This window comes from Cynocephalus volans, chromosome 7 (genome assembly GCF_027409185.1).
Source record: "Cynocephalus volans isolate mCynVol1 chromosome 7, mCynVol1.pri, whole genome shotgun sequence".
Taxonomy (NCBI): domain Eukaryota; kingdom Metazoa; phylum Chordata; class Mammalia; order Dermoptera; family Cynocephalidae; genus Cynocephalus; species Cynocephalus volans.
In genome coordinates, this window is record NC_084466.1 from 151,720,005 (window position 1) to 151,738,390 (window position 18,386).

The following is an 18,386-nucleotide window of genomic DNA, read 5'->3' on the forward strand; positions in this document are numbered from 1 at the left end:
GAGAGAGAGACCTGGAGAAACCAGAGGTGGGGGGAAGTGCACGGAGAGGGGTGGGAGAGAGGGAGGCCAATATTTGAGACAGAGTCGGGGACAGGTAGAGGCAGAGACAGATTCAGAGACCTACAGAGATGGACACACAGAGACAAAGACATAGGCGAGGACACATTAGACATAAAGAGCTTGAGAGGTGGGATTCTGAGGCTGGAGCCACTCCTGCTGTCTGCAGAGCAGAGACCGCATGGCTTCTCTTTGGAAGAGGCTGCTCTGAGTATGCTCATCCCCACCGTCTCCCCTTGACCTTGTGATGGCATTGCCCTTTACCCAGGATGTGAAACAATGAGGAGCAGAAATTGCAGCTGACCCAACTCCCCTGCAGAGGTCACCCAGCCAAACCCAGAGGTCTGGGTGGCCCACACCTCCCCACATCACTCCCTGTAGGTCCCAAGACCCCCCAGCCATTGCAGTCAGGATGGCATGGCGTGGGCCTGTGGGACACCCACTCTTGTGTGAATGAGGGAATGGGCCATGAGAGAGGGGTGAGGGAATGAGGAAGGCAGAGTGGCAGGAGACCCCGGCTGGCCTGGCTGGCTGCCCCCCACGGGGTGGTCACAGATGCAGATGCAGAAACTCGATGTTATCTGTTTGCCTGGAGCTGAGGATGCTCCGGGAGACTGAGGGTATCCAAACTAGTTAGAGACAATTTGCAAATGAAGACTCAATTTGTCCACTTACAGGAGCCTCCGTGATGCTGGGGAGGGCACTTGGGTTAGGATGAGACACATGCTCGTGTCCCGGCTCTGCTGCTACGTGGTTCTGAGCCCTTGGGCAAGGTGCTGACCCGCTTGGCTCCAGGTTCTCATCCTCAGAACCCAGGAGGACTCCAGCTTGTTGAGAGTGGGAGCTGCCCTCACTGGCTCACCTGCCCAGGTGTCTACATGTGCTGGGTGATAACCAGATCCTGCTGCAAGTCATGCAATCTTATACACCTGCCTCACCAGTTGTGAGACACTCTGAAGAACTGTAAAGTGTCACCTGAGGTGAGCGGCTATGGGTTTATTCTTGACATGTTCCCATTCGTGACATGTTTGCAGCCCCTGGCTCGGGCACCCCTATCCTGGGACTTCAGTACCTGCCTGGAAAACCACCCTGAAGTCAGGACACTCAGTGAGTGAAACATGAGCTGCAGAGGCGGGACGGATGCTTCTTGCTGGCTGGGGAGGCACCTGAAGGAGACCCTGCTGCACGTCTGACAGTGGGGCGCGGAGGGTGGGTGTGTCTTCCCGGACTGTGCAGAGGGGAAAGCGACATTCTTGCCACCCTCTGCTTCTTCTAGACTCCTTGTTGTCTCCTTCCTTTAATCTGTGTTGCCCTGGATCAGATCCAGCTGGGTTCTGTTCGTGGTGTCCAGGACCTGGGTGAGATTTGGAGGAACTTGCTGCACATCTGGGAAGGCCCCTGCAGTCCCCAACAGTGTGGCTGGGCTCTGCCTGCTGGGGTCTGCAGACATCCCTGTACCAGGCAACATTGTTGCTTCTGGTACCCATGTTTACACATCTTTTTCTGAATTACAAAAACAACACATATATCATGCCTATATATGTGTATATTTGTGTCTGTACCTAGGCATATGTCTATATAAATGTACATATGTATTTATGTGTATTTGTTTATGTTTATATATAATTATTTTATCTGAAATAAGCTTATGCTGTATACACACGTTCCTTAATTTGCTTTCTTTCTACTTATCACTGAACTTGTAGCTCACCTGACTGTGTATGTAAACCTACCCACCACATTAATAGCAGGTGGTACTGAAGGAGGGTCTGTCACTTGCCAGGTGCTTGGGGAGGCCTTGGCAGTTGGCCAAACCTTACTGCTCCTTGAGTTCTTATGTTCTCTTTTATGGCTTTTCTGTCTCATCCGTCACTAACTCTTTACAGATGCTACCTATGTGCCCATCTCCAACAAACCCCTGCCCCCTCTCCTTTGATTTGGGTCCAGAAACCAGATACTAAGTTTGTTGGATTAGTGTATAAAAGAAGACTAAATATGTTTCCAGAGAAGACCAGAAGAGCTTTTCATTGAGCGAGGGGCTTTAGTGCAGGCACTGTGTCATATGACTTGGCTGAACAGAGAAATGTTGGTGTTTCCTGGGGTCCTGGTTGTGTCTCAGCTGGGCGAGGACACCTGTTTGCTTGGGAAGTGGCTTCTGACTAGGTAGGGTGTTACTATAGTTCTCTCTGGAGAAAACAGGACTTTTAAGGACAGCCTGTCGGAAGCTCCTCCTGGGTCTTCCTGAGTTCAGTGTGCTATATTCTTTTCTTGCTGGTATCCATAAATATCTTATTTCCAGTTATATTTCTTGAGAATCTGACTTTAAAGTTTCGATTTAAGTAATTCAAGCAAAGAAGTTCAGCTACCAAAAAGAGATTTCAGTGATGTCAGTGTGTTATGGCAAGCAAATAAAAGGCAGTCCGAGTTTCTTTCTATATTTCCCTTGAAGGGTGATTCACACTCCTGTCTGTCTCCAGGAGGCACACCAGGATCCAGTTACAAATTGGTGGAATCGGGAGCCAGGGGAGCCAGCTCCGCATCATTCTGCCGTTCCTACGGTGAAGTGTTGTGCACACCACACGTGCACGGTACCACACTAAGCCTCTTTCATTCTGGAAACACTCTCCTATGCCTGGGGGTTGTGGGTTGTGTGCAGCTTTTGGGAGAGATGAAGCTGAGCTCAGTACAACCCAGAGGACCTTGGTTCTCCAGGACACGCTCCGTCCACAGATGTGTTGTCAAGGCAGCAACTGCACTCACTGTGTAGCCTTCAGATTGTCTTTTATGCCCAACTCTGTAGCTTTGACCAAATAAGATAGAAGACTTGGTCAGCTAGCTAGCAAAACACATTTCTCAAAATGTCCAATGCTTGGAGGCTAAGGGCAGAATCGGATATTTAGTACTAATGGAGAGGCATTATCCTTACAGGGATTATTATCCCCATCTGTCAGACAGACAGTCAGAGGCCCAGGAGGTCACGTGACTTGCCTAAGGTCAGGAATTCTTCAGTGGACATTGTTTGTTTGTGGGCTACTTGCCATCTATTCTACCTTCTGGTTGCCTTTTGGGGAAGTCTTATCTCCACATTCTATTGGTTCTGGATGAGTTGCTAATTTATTAAGGTTCCTTATCCTCTTCTAGCTAAATAGGCATCTGACCCAAGATGGCCCAAATAGATGCTCCCTCTTTGGAGTTTAAACCCTGAGCTGAGTGCTGGCAGATCCAATATGGTTGGAGGACTGAAATGCCCACATTCCTATCTCTTCAAACCTTGAGTAGCCTTTCAGTAAATGCCATTCTTGCTGTAGTTATCAAGGGTCAGTTCCTGTTTCTTGCAACTATATTCAGTTGATGACTGGCTGTGACCGGGTCTTCTCAACCCGTGTGTGCTCTCTCCCTTTTGCTGTGCCACTTCTCTCCTCTGGAGGCGGACAGTATGATGATGGCCAGTGCCCCTTTGAACACTGCTATCAGTGTGGCCACCAAGAGATAGCAACTTGAATCTGAAAAGAGGACTTGCATCATGAACCTGACAAACTCTAGGTTCTGGGAGTCTCAGGATAAATGTGCTGTCATGTGCTTCTGTTTTCACTAGGTGACCATAGGTGGCAGCCTGGAACATTCTAGAAGCCTGGCTTGCCAGAGTTAGCTTTGTGTTCCCAGAAGACAGCACCTGCCCATCCACTGCTCAATCACCTGACAGTGCAGAATGGGTCTCAGCATTTGGTTGTGTTGAAATCGTGGCCTCCCTTTACCTAAATATTGAGGAGTGATAATTCCTTTTCTACATAAGGAGAAAAGAAGAGCAAATTCCTTTTCTACGTCAAGAATGGGCACATTTAAGTGAAAAAGCCTTTTCAATCAGCCCCTAGAAAATTTCCAGTCTGGTCAAGTTGTTTTAGGCAGGAAGTCTGTGTGTGTGCGTGCGTGCATGCACGCGCATGTGTTGGAGCAGGGAGCATTTTTATTGACAAGACTGTCTAAAGTTGTCATTCAGTGGAATATTGTGATGAATAGAGTCTGGTATGTAGCAATTTCAGAAATATCCATTCACTCACAAATTCATTAAACTCTTGCTCACGTGAGATGCAGAGATGAATGAGGCAGTCTGATTGCTGAGAGCTCAGTTTTATTTCTGGAAGGTCTCTCTCTTCAGGGACGGCAGATGGTCATTTGGCCTGGACGATGTTGGCTGATCTTCCCTGATGCAGGCCTTTTGTCAGAGCTGTCGCCTTTACCTGGGTTTTGTCTTCAAGGGGAAGGGAGGAGGGAGGAGGGCAGCCCCATTCTGACCCCAGGCAGCTCATGCACTACTCGCTCAGGTGGTCCCCTCTGCAGGGAGCTCAGAGGGTGGCTGAGCTCTAGGGAGGCTGCACTCTGTTCATTCACTCTGGGTGCGTGGCCTCAAGAACCTCCGTCCAGTCCCTGGATCACTTTCATGTTGGGATCTGCAAATTGGAATTCTGAGGAATTGATCTAGAAATAGATCCGCATGTGCAAGTATCCCCTTTCCCTTTAGCAACGCTTGAGAATGAACTATTGCTTGATAATCAGGTAACATTCAAGTATAGTTAACTTTAGATTTCCAGGGTGGTTATTAGATTTAGAATAAAGGCTCTTATTTGGAGTGGTAAAGAAAACAATTATTCAGTGCTACTTGTTAAAGCACGGTACGGAAGACTTTATTCAGGACCATCGTGGTAGGTATAGGGACCACCGCAGGTATAGGGTCTTCTTGCAGTGGGGGAGAAAGATTGAGTTCAGCTCTGAATACGGCATGGGCAAGTGGGGATTTGTAGCCAAAGAGCAGGGTGGGGATGGCGGATGGAAAATTTCCAAGAAGAAACATCAGGGACAGAGGGGGATTCTGGCTAAGCCTACCTAACAGGATTCTTGCTAGAGGCAGGCTAGGGTGATCAGAGTCACCTGTCACCTGCAGGGTGGTGGAGGATGATCAGATATTGAGAGGTGGGTGGTTCTTATTAAACTGACTTAGTGGGTTCTTTTGCTGAAACTGAGTTTTACTAGGAAGTGTGCAGACAGGCCTTGGAGAGGGTTCAGAAGCCTGACTAAAGTTTGGCCAAGCAGGGGAATCTCTGTCAGGAGTCGGTACGTAATGAGAGCAGGCCCAGTTCTATGGAATTTCTAGGTAGGGCTGCTGCAGATAGGCTGGGACCTTGGGCAAGTCACTTCAGCTCTCTGGGCCTCAGTTTCTTCACCTGATTGAAAAGATGGGATAAGTGTGTGTTGGAATAGAATATGATCTCTAAATTTTCTTCCAGCCTCAAAGTTGGAAGATTCTGTGGTCTCTGTAATTTATTATCCTGAGTCCTTGAATTATCTCCAATAAAACTTGAGCAAATGTAACCATTTAATGATATATCGGAAAACTACACCTATAGCAGCTCTTTATTAAAATGTGCCCATGTTTTAGTTGTATATACACAGGCTTATGCATCCACACGTACATTCATGCGTATGTGTGTGTATTATGATGTCGTGTGTGTGTGTGTGTGCTGATCTTATACTGTCTTTTTGTTGCTTACAGAAGTAAAAACATGAAAGTATTTCATCTGTTGGGGCTCAGGACCCAACTACTCCAAACTATAACTGTAGGAGACCAGAATGTGACACCCCAAAATATACTACTTTGGCATATTTCGAGCTTTTATTCTGAGAAACTACAGACACAGAAGTAGCTCTGAAAAGGTGTCCTTTTGTAAAAATAATTTGCATCTATAAAACTTTTGCTACATTAGTAAAAGTGTGTGCAGTTTTAGCAGGAAAAGGGCTGCTCCTGAGAGGACACTTATTACCTGAGAGGCTTTTTACCTGCACAACAAGACCACCTTTATTCACCTTGCAGTTTCTCCCCTCACCCTCCCATGCTTTGTGTCACCCCCACCCCCAGAAACCCTAAGACCCTCTTTCTTTCTGCAGCTGGGGATGCTATAAGTTTCAATCATCTGACCCTTATTCCAGTCTCATGTTTTGTGGGACTCCCGTGTGTACATACATAATTAAATAAGGTTTTTCTCCTACTAATCTGTCAATTTAATTCATAGCACAGCCAGAGAATCTAGAAGGGTGGAGGGGAGCCATTTTTCATTCCCCTACAAAACCAAATCACAAATATAGGGAAACAGACCCTTAGGAGCTACATTTTCTAGCTACCAGACTCTTGTTCTGGGGACAGTTTCCATACTCTGTTCTGACACAGGGTGTCATCTTTGGAGGGGCTGAACTCAGAATTATTGTAGCAGAGGTTTTCAGACTGTGCTCTGTGGGATTGTAGAGCTCTATGGAGATTCTCCAAAATCCAAGAAAATACTTGAAAAAATATTCTTAAACTGTCCTAACACACAGTCGGGGAGCTCGGCAGGTTTGGGTTTCATTGGCTAGCACCATCTGTCCACACTTGGGTTGCACGTTTCTGTCGTCCCTTCTTGTCTGTGTACACCTCACCATGTGGTATTGGATATCACCAGTTATTGCCTTGTGCTGATAGGTTAATCTGGTTTGTGCTGTTAATCTGGTTTGTCCTAACCCATCTCCCTTATTAAAGAATATCCCATGATCTCAGGACAAGCTATTAAAATACAGGGGCTGTTTGTAATTACTCATTGATATGTACCAAGGCTTTTCCTAGTAATGTGTAAACAGGAGAGAAATCAACAGGTGTAATGCTGCAGTTGACATCTCCAAGCCCCTGCGTCACATTTCAAGTTCATCCAGTTTAATTTCTCTCCATGATAGACTTTATAATAAGGACATGTTATAAATTAAGCTTGCTACAAACATTTGAAGGGTGCCGATGTAGTGAAAAGGGCTCAGATTTTAGAGGCAGACAGTTCTGTTTTTTTTTTTTTTTTTTTTTCCTGGCAGCTGGCCTGTACAGAGATCGAACCCTGGACCTTGGTGTTATCAGCACCATGTTCTAACCAACTGAGCTAAGGCAGACAGTTCTGGATTTGCGTCCTGGCTTCCATCATTTACTAAGTAGATGGCCTTGGGCAAAGTAATTTGCTCCTCTAAGCCACAGTTGTCTCCTTTGTAAAATGGTCCTGCTCTGCAGAAGGCAGGACATTTTTGAAGATTACAGATAAGCGTACAAATGGGCCAAGTCCAGTACCCAATATGTTAAAAAATGTTTAACAAATGGTAGCTATGATCATTCTTTTCATGCTGAGAATTAAAAATCATCGTATTTCATGTCTGGCCATTAAGAACTATCTGCTTACACTATAGAAATATATATATTTTATTGTATTTGCATATTTACTTATGCGGTGAACACAGCAGATGCATACCCTGATAAATGTATTTTCCTATAATTTAAAGATATTTTCACAGATTATAGTGACGTTTCTCTTTCTGATACACATTCGTGGCAAATTAAGTTAATTTCCTTTTTTTCATTTTTAAAGTGTGTGGACCCTTAACAGAATTTTATCTTGTACTTTCTTGTAGTTTCCTCTAGTAGGAAAAAAAAAAATCAAACTCCCATAGGAAATGCTTTTATGCGTTGGGACTCCACAATGCTGCTTTATTTTTATGTACAAACTCTTTGTGGGTGGACTGCAGAAATCCTTGCTCTTGGAAACATATTTGATTCCCTGGGAAACTGAATAGGGATAAAAAGAGCTACTTAAAAAAGCTGCCATCCGCCTCCTCTAATTAACTTGCCCTCTGCCCCTGGGAGAAGGTACAGAAATACAAAAACAGGCAGGCAGCACCGGAAGTGAATGCCATGCTTGTGTTCTATGGTGGTCCCTGGTGTTTTGACTCAGAAATAGCTCATAGTAAACAGTCAAGGGACCACAAAGGGGCTTGGTGTGCCCTGGCCCTCCCCACATGCTGCACTCCCGACAGCGGTGGTGGGAAATGGGGGTCCCTTTGAGCAGGTGTGCGGGCTGGGCAGCTGCAGCCTCAGGGACCTCATTGGAATTCAGCAGCTAGGAGCCAAGAGCATCTGGCCCTCCCTGTTGCTTGCTTGTGCTGCTGAGAAAGAGCAGGGCCCTTTGTGCTCCAAAGCTGTGTATTGCCAGTGCGGGGGACGCAGAAGCCTGGGGACCAGCACTCAGTCTCCTCCTCTGCATCTTGGGGCCTCCGCACACTGGAGAAGCTCACAGTGTCTGTGGCTGGTGGTGCAGCTCACTTTTTTGGTGACATCTAAAGAGATTTAGATTCCAGAGGTACCAGCAAGGAAGTAAGGGTTGGGGATTTGGCGGACAGAGGCTGTTCTTTAGCAGAGATGGCTTTTGCTTCCTGGCCAATATGGTCCCCAGTGGAATGGGCCCGGTGGATGTGGACAGCAGTGACCAGCAGTGGAGACTCTAGTCTACTTGTCCTTCAAGGAAGCTCTGGACAGAGGCAAGTTGGCTCCGTGCATCTTGACAACGTAGCCCCCTGAGCATGTGGTGCTGCGGTTGGGGGGGTGAGGAAGCTGGATCCCCAGGACTAGCCCCAGGGCCCACAGGCTGATCCAAACGTCATTGTTCTTTGCTGCTCAGCTTAGCTCCCCCCTTGTATTTTTCTTACTGATAAATAGACTCTGCAAAACTTCAGACACCTAGATCTGTTGTCCAAGTGTGGATCTTAAGTTCTCCCCATGGACAAAAGCTGTACCCTTTAATATTAATGTGCATTTGTAAAAAGTCAATGTCTCCCCTGTTATGTTTTTGTGAATTAAGTATTTACTCATGAAATATAATATGCAGGCTTTGGTTCATTGGATCGCATCAAAAGCAGCTCTGATGTTTCTATTCATCTCTTTGGGTCCCAGAGGGCTTTGTGGCTGGTTGGAGGAGCCGAGGTTCTCGGGGTGGGGAGTGGGGTAGGGGGAATCTTTGACACAGGTGAAGTGAGTCACTGACAACCAAGTTGTCAGAGCACTATCGATGGGGATTTTCTGAAGGGAACTCACCAAGCAGCCCCTTTTTGCAGTCCCAGCGGATCGTGCAGGGATTAGTGTGGTTCCTGCGGCTCTCTGGCTGATGGTCTTCAGAAGATGGTGACCTGTACTGAGGTCACTGGTCCTTTGACCCTGTGGGAGCTCAGCAGCGTGAATGTCTCAGTATTGGGCTGCAAGGCTCAGCGACACCAGTGTGGCCTGGCACACCCTGTCATGTTCCATACTCTCCTGCCCTGAGATTACATTTTCACCAGATTCGCCTTCTGGGATCGTTTGTGCCAATCAGTAATCCTAAGTGTTCGGCCTCTTGATAATTAACTAGCTTGTTGCAGATGGATAAATTGGTATTTTGGTTGACTTCAACGACTCTGAGATGGGAATCAGCCCAGCGGCTGCTGCTGCCGCCACGCTGGCCCTCTCAGAGGCGAGGCTGGACCCAGGACCGTGGGCCACTGGGTGTCTGGAGCAGGCGAGGAGCCACCTCCCAGCCTGCAGGACGCACAGCTGGCTGGGCGCTGGGGGAGCCTCGCTCTTCCTGGCTAAGACTGAGCAGCAGTGGCAGCAGGTGACACAGGAGGGCTGTCTGCTTGGGTTTTCTTTAGCCCAGGGAAAGACTTCAGTTTGGTGAGTGGCTTTCCCTCATCACTGGGTGGAGCTTCTCTGGGTGGATTTTTTTTGGTCCAGCCCTCTGGGCGAGGAATCTCCCTTGAAAGCAGCCTTCCTCCTACAGATGAGTGAGGGCCGTTTTCACACTGTCGGGCTCGGTGGGCTGTGCTTTGTGGCTGGGCTGGCACCCCGTCTGGCTGGCTGGCTGGCTGGCGGGCTTTCGTTCATTCATTCCGCTCATTCAGTCAGCAGCTGTTCACTCTCTGCCTCTGTGTGTGGACTGTGGGGCTGTGATCCACCAGGCCAGCTGCCCTCACGGCTTTGTCAGCTCAGCAGAGAAGAAAGATAGTGAACACGATTAGAAAGCGAATAAATCTCTACTAACAAGTCATGAGAAGTGCTAAGGTGGACAACCTATACCAGCAAGTTATGAGCAGTGCTGAGAAGGCAGGGCAGTGGGGAGAGTGACAGGTGGGGTGGGAATGGGACTTACTTTCACGGGTCGGGATCCTTTGGGTGGGTTGGAACCATGGCATCGATCCTGCAGAATGTCAGTGCCAAATAACAAGTGCCAGTTCATCAGTAGACTTCACAGTATGTGTGTTTGCACTAAGGCAAGAAATACGTTTTTTAAGTAAAGTTGAGTTCAAAGAATACATCATCTGGGCACAGCCAAAGCTGGTGGTAAGATTCACCCTTGGAGATCATGCTACAAAACGACCTTCCTCACGTCAGTCCTCCAACAGTTTAATTGAGCAGTGAGCCCAAATCTACTTGTTCCAGGGCCAAAAGTCAACACAGTGCACAGCAGAATTAGCCCTTGGCCCCTGTCTAAACTTGACTTTCTCTCCCTCTTTCTCTTTCAGGAGTTCTGACTCTGAAGAAGCATTTGAGACCCCGGAATCAACGACCCCTGTCAAAGCTCCACCAGCCCCACCCCCACCACCCCCTGAAGTCATCCCAGAACCTGAGGTCAGCACACCACCACCCCCGGAAGAACCAGGTAACCAAGACCAGGAGCTTCCTGGGGAGTTCCTGAGCAGCCCAGTGGCCAAGTCCCGAGCAAGGCTTGCAGTGACTCCCCCTGGGGCAGGGCTAGAGGGGGACACCACCCAAAGCAGGCCGAGGGACAGTGGGCTCCTTAGACAATCCACAGCCTGCAGCCCCTGGGCCTCTGGGCTCTGGGCTGTGTGTGTTTTATGTGTTCTGCAGGTTTCCGTGAAAACTAAGGGTGAGCAGAAAGAATGGATTATTCTGTTTGCTTTGCAGATTTTAGGGGAGGCTCTGATGAAACTGCCCATTTAGCTCTGGGCACCTTTCACTTGAAGGATTGGGGTGGGGCTGGGGGGAACAAGTGGGTCTCAGAAGTTTCCAGCATGGTCTTGGCTTCTGGCTCTTATAAAACATTGGTCCTGGACAGTCCTTGTGAATCTACATGTGTGTTCAGGAACATAGCCCCATAAGCTTGAGGATTGAAGATAATCAGAAGTGGGTGGAAAGAGAAGTAGATGCCCAGTCAGTCCACGGTGGCTTTTGTTCCTCAGCAGCCTCGTGTTACCTGATTTCTTATCACTTCCTGACATCGGTTCTCCCCTAGTGTGCTGAAAACCTTCGTGTACCCTTTAGACCTGGTGATTACTGTCAGGGGTGGGGCAGGTCTCCTCCCCGCCTGCCCTGCCCACGTGGCTAGTGTTCTCCGTGTACAGCCCCCAGGTACACCAGCACCAGGGGATGAGACCACCTCTAGCATGGAAGTTAAATATGAGGCCTGGAAGAGATGTGGCCCCCCAGGCTGGTCAGGGGCCAGGTGGTACATCCTTACACCTGGGTGGCTCTGGGCCCCACACCTTAGAGGACCCTGCTGTGACCTGCCTCGGGCCACAGCCCTCCCCATGTGATGAGGAGTCTGCAGGGCCAGCTCCCTTCTAGACCACTGCTGGACACCTGCGAGCAGCCCCTTTCAGGGTCCACGGCATCTTCATCTCCCAGCCCATCTTCCTGGGAGCAGACTGTGCCTGAGGGGGAGCCGAGGCTGGGGCTGCCCTGCAGGCTGGGGTGTCCACACGCCTGTGCCCAGGTGAGGGCTGGAGCTGGAGGTGGGAGGACAGGGGGGTGGGCTGAAGGCTGGGTCTCCATCTGTCCTCTTGCCCTGGCCAGGAGCCAGAGGAACTGTAAAATGAAATAACATTTTGGCCTTGATGTTGATTTTAGAAAGAATGGGTGGAATTCTTTTTACCTGCACTGGGTTCAAGCAGGCCATTGTTTTAGGAAGGACCTACACTCTGTGGCTTTGTTCCTCAACAAATATGCTCATGGTGGGGATGAGAGGTCGGACAGGTTTTATGAGAACAGATGCCTTTGCTGGTGTCTGACAAATGCAGTTTTCATATTCTCCCACCTTTGACAGCTCATCAGCCGGCGGTGGATTCTGGATTTTGCCGAGTTAGTGTAGGTGCTGGGCCGAGAGGACAATGATTGGTATTTATTTGATTTTAAGATAGGGAAGAGCTGGAAGCATTGCTTACAGTTTTTAGAGATCATTCACATCCTCTCCCTTATTACATATAAGAAAGTCTAGAAAAATATATTTCCCATAATCTTAAAAATTCACCCAGAGTTTTTAATGGAAAGTGGCTGAAATGACAAACACATTGTGGTCCCTAGGTCCAACATAGGATTAAGAATAAACTATTGTTTTTTTGTGAGTATAGTGACTTCGTGCCTAAAAATGTGTGGAATGCTTTAGAAAATAATTCGGAAGAAAATGATGGTGTATTACACTGTAGATTCTATCCCCAAACACCAGAGAGCGTGCAGAGGACGGCTGTTTGTGTGACCCTAGGTGCATCTTCCAGGATTCCCAGTCACATATCCTGACCGCTCCTGAGGAATGGTTTGCCGCATCTGTTCTCTCTGGTCCTGTCCTTCCTTCTGCTTGACTTCCTTTTCAATGAAGCAAAGAACAATCTCCATTCTTAACAAACACACACAGCACCCACCTCTTTCTTAGGTGGCATTTTCTAAAGGAATGAGCATTATAGAGGATTAAGAAATAAACCCCACCAGGGAAGGGGGGTTCCAGACATTGATTGCCACTGAGTCACAGCCCCTCAGAACCTTTAATTGCACCTGTCAGAGTCTTTGAACAGGGACTTCACGCTTGTCCTCCTTTGAAAGCTACGGTCACTGTGTGAGGATTTGCAACAGGGACACGCAGGTTGGAACTGTGTCTGCTGAAAGCCACCCTGGCTTGGGTTGTACAAAGATCCATTTGATCTGCTGCCCTTGTTAGAAAAACGCCCCCCAGAAGCAGTGTCCTCTCGTGCATTCTGCAGACCAGCGTGAGGCAGCTCAAAGGCAAGGGAAGGCAGCTGTGCCTGCTTGTGTAGGTGGCCCCGGGGAAGAAAGCTTTGTGCTGAGAACCACGGGAAAGACAGTGCAAGAGCGGGAAATCTTTTGTTCACTGTTTCTCTGCAAAGTGCCTGGGATGTTGCTAACTAAAGGTGCCGAAAGAGCCGTGTGAAATAATAAACAAGACCTTCGGCTGTGAATAAAGACATGCTTTTTCCTCCTGGAAACCTACGTGTTACAAAAAAGTCGCTCACTCCCCTTACATTAGGTTCAGGGTTTTTGTGCTCCACAGGACAGAAGATGGCAGGAGGCGCTGGGCGCTCACCTTGTGTCTGCCCCTGTCGGGGATGGGCTGGGACTCAGCTCTTCTGAGCCCAGTTTTCTTATCTGTAAAATGAAGAGGGTGACACGTGAGTCTTCTGAGATGCTTCCTGCTCTGACCTTCTGTGGTCTTGGGAACAGAATGCTTGGCTGTCTTATACTGAACATGTTATTAGAACTCGAAACCGGCCACCAAGGGACATAATCAAATGTCACATAATTAAATAACAGCTCCTATGTAAGCATCTGCCCTGTGTCAGGCCTGTGCTAGGTCTTCACGTGCTCTCTCCCACTCAGAGGAGAGAGGATTATGGCTCATGCTCACAGCATCCTGTGGGTGGGTGTCATCACCTGCTTCCACAGTGAGACGTGGAGGTGCCAGCCCTTGCCGCAGCCTCGCAGCAGACGGGGGCTGTGGGATCAGACCCAGGCCTCTGGGCTCTAGGCCTGGCTTCCTTCCTTTTGGAGACGGGGCTGCAGTCCGTGCAGGTGATGTGAGCTGGTGTGTTGGAGCTCCTAGCCTGGTGCTGGCACTTAGTCGGTGTCACTGTGCTTGGTGGTGCCCAGACATGTGCCAGCCCATCCTGAGAGCTGCAGCCTGAGCCACACCTGAGGCAGAGAGAGGGGGTGAGGGTTGTCTGGCAACGGCATGCAGGTGGCCACAGGGTGGGCATGGCAGGGGGAACTGAGGTGGGCTCATTCCAGCAGTTGACCACCCTCTCTCCAGGACGTCATTCTCCGGTGGGGATGAAGCCTAGACTGCCAAGCCTGGGGAAAGGGCCACATTGGGGCTTTGGAGGTGACTGGAGCCACTGTGCCCCTCTTGCCTACACCTTCACCTCTTCCCCTGGGAAGCAGTGGCCCTTGCCAGGCACCAGTTGTGGTCCAAATGGCTGTTTGTGGACCACTGTCCTCAAGTTGACTCGGAAGGGAGCTCAGTGCCCAGCCTGGCCACGGAGACCCTGTGGCTTCCAGTTTCCCTAGGACCCTGTTTCCATACACACTGTCACTTGTCACAGTCCTCTGGGGAAGCCACACGTGGTGCTCACTGTGGAGACGGGAGCCTCCCGGTGTTGGGCAGGGCATCCCAGGGCCCCATGAGCTGAGGTGCTTGCCCAGCCTGGGGCATGGGTACAGGGAGCGGGTGTCACTGTGGCATGTGCAGAGCTGGGAGACCATGGCTGCCACTTCCTGGCACCTACTGTGCCCTGGGCTAAGTGCTTACATGGCTCTCCTGTGTCGTCCTCACAGAATGCCCCATTTACAGCTGAGGCTCAAAGGAGTCGAACAGCCTGCCCGGGGTTGCACAGTGACAATCTGTTCGCGGTGCTATAATCAAATACCATAGACTGGGTGGCTTGGAAACAACAGACATGTATTGCTCTCAGTTCTGGAGGCTGGAAGTCCAAGGTCAAGACACCAGCAGATTCAGTGTCTGGGGAGGGCATGCTTTCACAGACAGCACCTTGTCACTGTTGCCCACATAGTGGAAGGGACAGACAAGTTTGCTGGGGCCTCTTTTAATAAGGGCACGAATCCCATTTATAAGGGCTCTACCCCCATGACCTGGTCACTTTCTAAAGGCCCCATCTCCCAGTACCATCACTTTGGGAGTGAGGTTTGAACACAGGATTTTGGGGGTGGTGGTGCAGATATTCAGACAACACACACAGTGACTGGAGGACCAAAGCTTTTAGACTCAGGTCTGGCTGCCACCAGCACTCTGGCCCCCCTTGGCTGGGCCGCTCCCTTCTTCACCACGTAACTGTTGCATGTGCCCAGGTGTAGGATACAGGTGAGGCAGCTGGGGACTCTGGCATGCAGCCAAGCGTGACAGCCCTCTGTGTTAGGAGGAACACTCAGGCAGGGCACATTAGTGTCATCTGGTGGGCGGCTGACGTTGCCCAGGCAGAGGCTGGCCCTGCACCTGGGGCCCCTGGCCGTCGAGCCAGCAGGATATAGGGCCCATGTCTGCTAGATTCAAAGCCCCTTCCTTCCAGGCTAGAGGGATGACATGGAATTTAGGGGCTATATAGATAAGAGAGAACAGTGACCTCCCCTGCTTACAATGGCTGCATTCACACTGTCCTGGACACTTTGGGTGGGAACCCCAAGAAAACGGCAACTCTGTGACCCTCTGGATGCACATTTACTTCTCGTAATGACCTCGCTGGAGGGTCTTGACTTGAGTTCCATGTCCACACCAGCACAGTGACCATGAGTGTACCCCACGAGGCTTGGGGGCCCCCCACAGATCCCAGGCAGGTGGCTCAGCCCTTTGTTTTCCCGGAGGACAGGGGAGTAACCAGGCCCCATAGGTGTTGTCCTGTTACAGAAGACTTTTGATAATAATAATAATAATAGAAAAATGGTAACATTTTGGGAGGTGGTACTGGGGACAGTGATAATGAGTCATGTCAAGGTTAAGGAATTTTGGCCAAGGTCACCAAACTGGTAAGTGGCAAAGCCAAGGTTTCAGCTGCTGTTTATCTGGCTCTTAACTCTTTGCACTGTCTTCTGTCAAATCAGGACATTATTCTAGTTGTCCATCTTTATGCTGTCTTCAGCATATAAAAAGTGCTTTTCCAAAGCATCTTACTTCTCGCTCATGGTAACGCTTGAAGGACGATGGCAGGAGTTTTCACCATTTTCCAGATGGAAACACCGAGGTCAAAAAGGATGCTCATCCCTCTTCCCTCTGCCTCCAGAGGAGGAGCAGTGAGGTCTGTAAACCGGACAGAGCCTTTGAGCTTATGTAGGGGCCTGGCAGGGGCGGGCTGTGGCCCTCCTGGCAGCAGGACAGCAAGTGGGGACCCCACAAGGAAAGACACTTCTCTCTGGCTGATGCAGGAGAGAAGCAACGGTCAGCAAAGCAGGACAGAGAAGTGACATTTGGTTTGCTGAGGCAGAGCCAGGACCCAGCCGGGGCTGCACGAGTTCCAGCTCTGTGCTCCACCCGGCTGTGGCACTGTCACCCCAGCGGTGCTTTTGGGTGCCCGTGGGGTAACGTCACTTCTTACTCCATCCAGCAGACCCCCTCTAAGACTCTCCCCACTCCAACTAGGGCACTGCCACCCAGCTGCTCACAAGGTGGACTCTGGTGGACACAATCTGGTTTTCATGAAGAGAGTTTCCACGTCACTAAGTGAGTGGACATGGTCAGTAGTTGTCATTGCCTGCAGTGCCTCGATGGGCACTGTTCCCTCCTCAGCCTCTGGGAGCTGCACGGAGGCTGGAGCACAGCCGAGCAGGCACAGGACAGAAGTCCGGGAAGCTTCGGAGCCCAGACGCCAGGCTCGGTCTGGGAGAGGTGGCGGTTGTGGCTCGGGCCTCCTGCCCCTCTCGCTGCTCAGTCTGGGGTTTAGTTTCTTGAGCCTTTTTGCTCTGAGTTGTGGACATCCGAGGAGGGTGGGCACTGGGGGCCTGCATCTGCCTGTCTCTTCTGCAGCCCTGACACCTCATGCCTGTGAAGCAAGGTCCCCACAGGGAGTCAGAGCTCACCCTCAAAGACCAATCCAAGCCTATTCAAGCTCCTCCTCAAAGTCCACTCACTCCTGCAGCCAGGTGCTAAAACGTTGGTTCTGAGAACGAGGATAGCCCCAGATAGAAAGCAGGTGAGGTGAGCCAGCCCGGTCCCAGATGCACTGACCAGGAGGCTCCCCCGTGGCCCTTCCCCAGCCTTGCTGAACTGCTTTTCCCCGGAGGGAGCGAGGGACACGTGGGGAGTCGGGTTTTAGTGCGCATCTCAGGCGTGTCTTAAGCTGGACAAGTTTGGGAAATGTTGAATTCATCGTGGACTTGCTCTGAGTTGCCCACTCTATTTATATCTCGTTAGCCTACTTAAAATGGAGACCTTTCCCCAGAGTAAACACCAGTTGCAGTGGGTTGTTATCCTGCACTCAGAAGACGTGAGGCTGTGCTCCCTGTGTGTAAGGCCATTTACCCTTGATTTGTTGGGTTAAGAGTCTGTGAGTGCCAGGGTGCCCATATCTTGACACTGTTGGTCCTCTGGGCCCAAAGGACCCCTGCCCAGAGTGCACTCATTGAGGGAGGGAAATGTCAGTGTGGCCGGCACTGAGTGCCCGTGAGAAACAGCCCAGCAAGGCCAGGAAAGGTGGCTTTGGAGAAGGTAGGGTGACGTTGGGTGACATTGGTAGCCCATTATTAGCTTTTTCTCTTTCCTCAGGATTCCCTCTTATTTCCAACACATTTGCTCTTTCCCTAACTTGGCAATTTTACTGCCCAGCATGAAGGTTATGGACTGACTTATGTCCCCCAAAAGCTGTATGTTGAAGCCCTCACTCCCAATGCAACTGTATTTGTGGATAGGGCCTGTAAGGAGGTGACGAAGGTTAAATGAGGACATACAGGTGGGTCCCTACACAGAGATGCACAGAGTAGGCACACAGAGGAGAGGCCATGTGAGGACACTGTGAAAAGGTGGCCCTCTGCAAGCCAGGGAGAGAGCAGTGTCAGAGAAGACCAAACCTGCTGACACCTTGATCTTGGGCCTCCAGTCCCCAGAACTGTGAGCAATGAATTTCTGTCGTTTAAGCCACTCAATACGTGGCACTCGGCTAAGGCATCCCGAGCTGACTAATGCAGCTGGGAGACCCCTGGTGAACCTTGTCATTTGATGAACCTTGGACGCTGCTTTTGTTGAGACTGAGCCAGGGTGTAGGGTGTTGTTCTCCAGGAGGGCACTGTCCAGTCAGCACTGATGGCATGCCTCAGGTGGAGGACATGTTGAACGGACAGTTGGTCTGGGGTCTGTCCTTCCTCAACCTCTGTGTCCATGGCATACCCCACAGTGGCTGACATAGAGAAGGCACCCAGACTAGTTGTAGAATGAATGAATGGTCTTCATGCAAATATGATGTAGTATGGACATTTAGAAATCCAGCTGGGTGGGGGACTGGGAACCCAATTGGACTACACTTGCTTTGGAAAACCAGGGCCTGCATGTGGCGGTGACCTTTCCCATTGAAAGGCACCCCCACCGCCAGCCATATGATGGGCCCCATGGAGCATCCTGCTGTGGTAAGCATACAGTAAGACAGTGTTTCTCAACTGGGGGCGATTTTGCCCCCCAAGGGGACGTGACAATATCTGGAGATATTTTTGGTTGTCAACTGGG

At 50.0% G+C, this 18,386-nt stretch overlaps 1 protein-coding gene across 12 annotated transcripts in view; it reads left to right on the top strand.

The window, feature by feature from the left end:
* Positions 1–18,386, top strand: part of TACC2 (transforming acidic coiled-coil containing protein 2) — a 208,862-nt gene that overhangs the window by 149,550 nt on the left and 40,926 nt on the right. For all 12 annotated transcript variants that reach the window (XM_063103235.1, XM_063103245.1, XM_063103238.1 and 9 more), the window contains one exon: positions 10,444–10,580. In XM_063103235.1, coding sequence (XP_062959305.1) covers positions 10,444–10,580 — 137 coding nt within the window. The remainder of the gene's footprint in view (positions 1–10,443; positions 10,581–18,386) is intronic.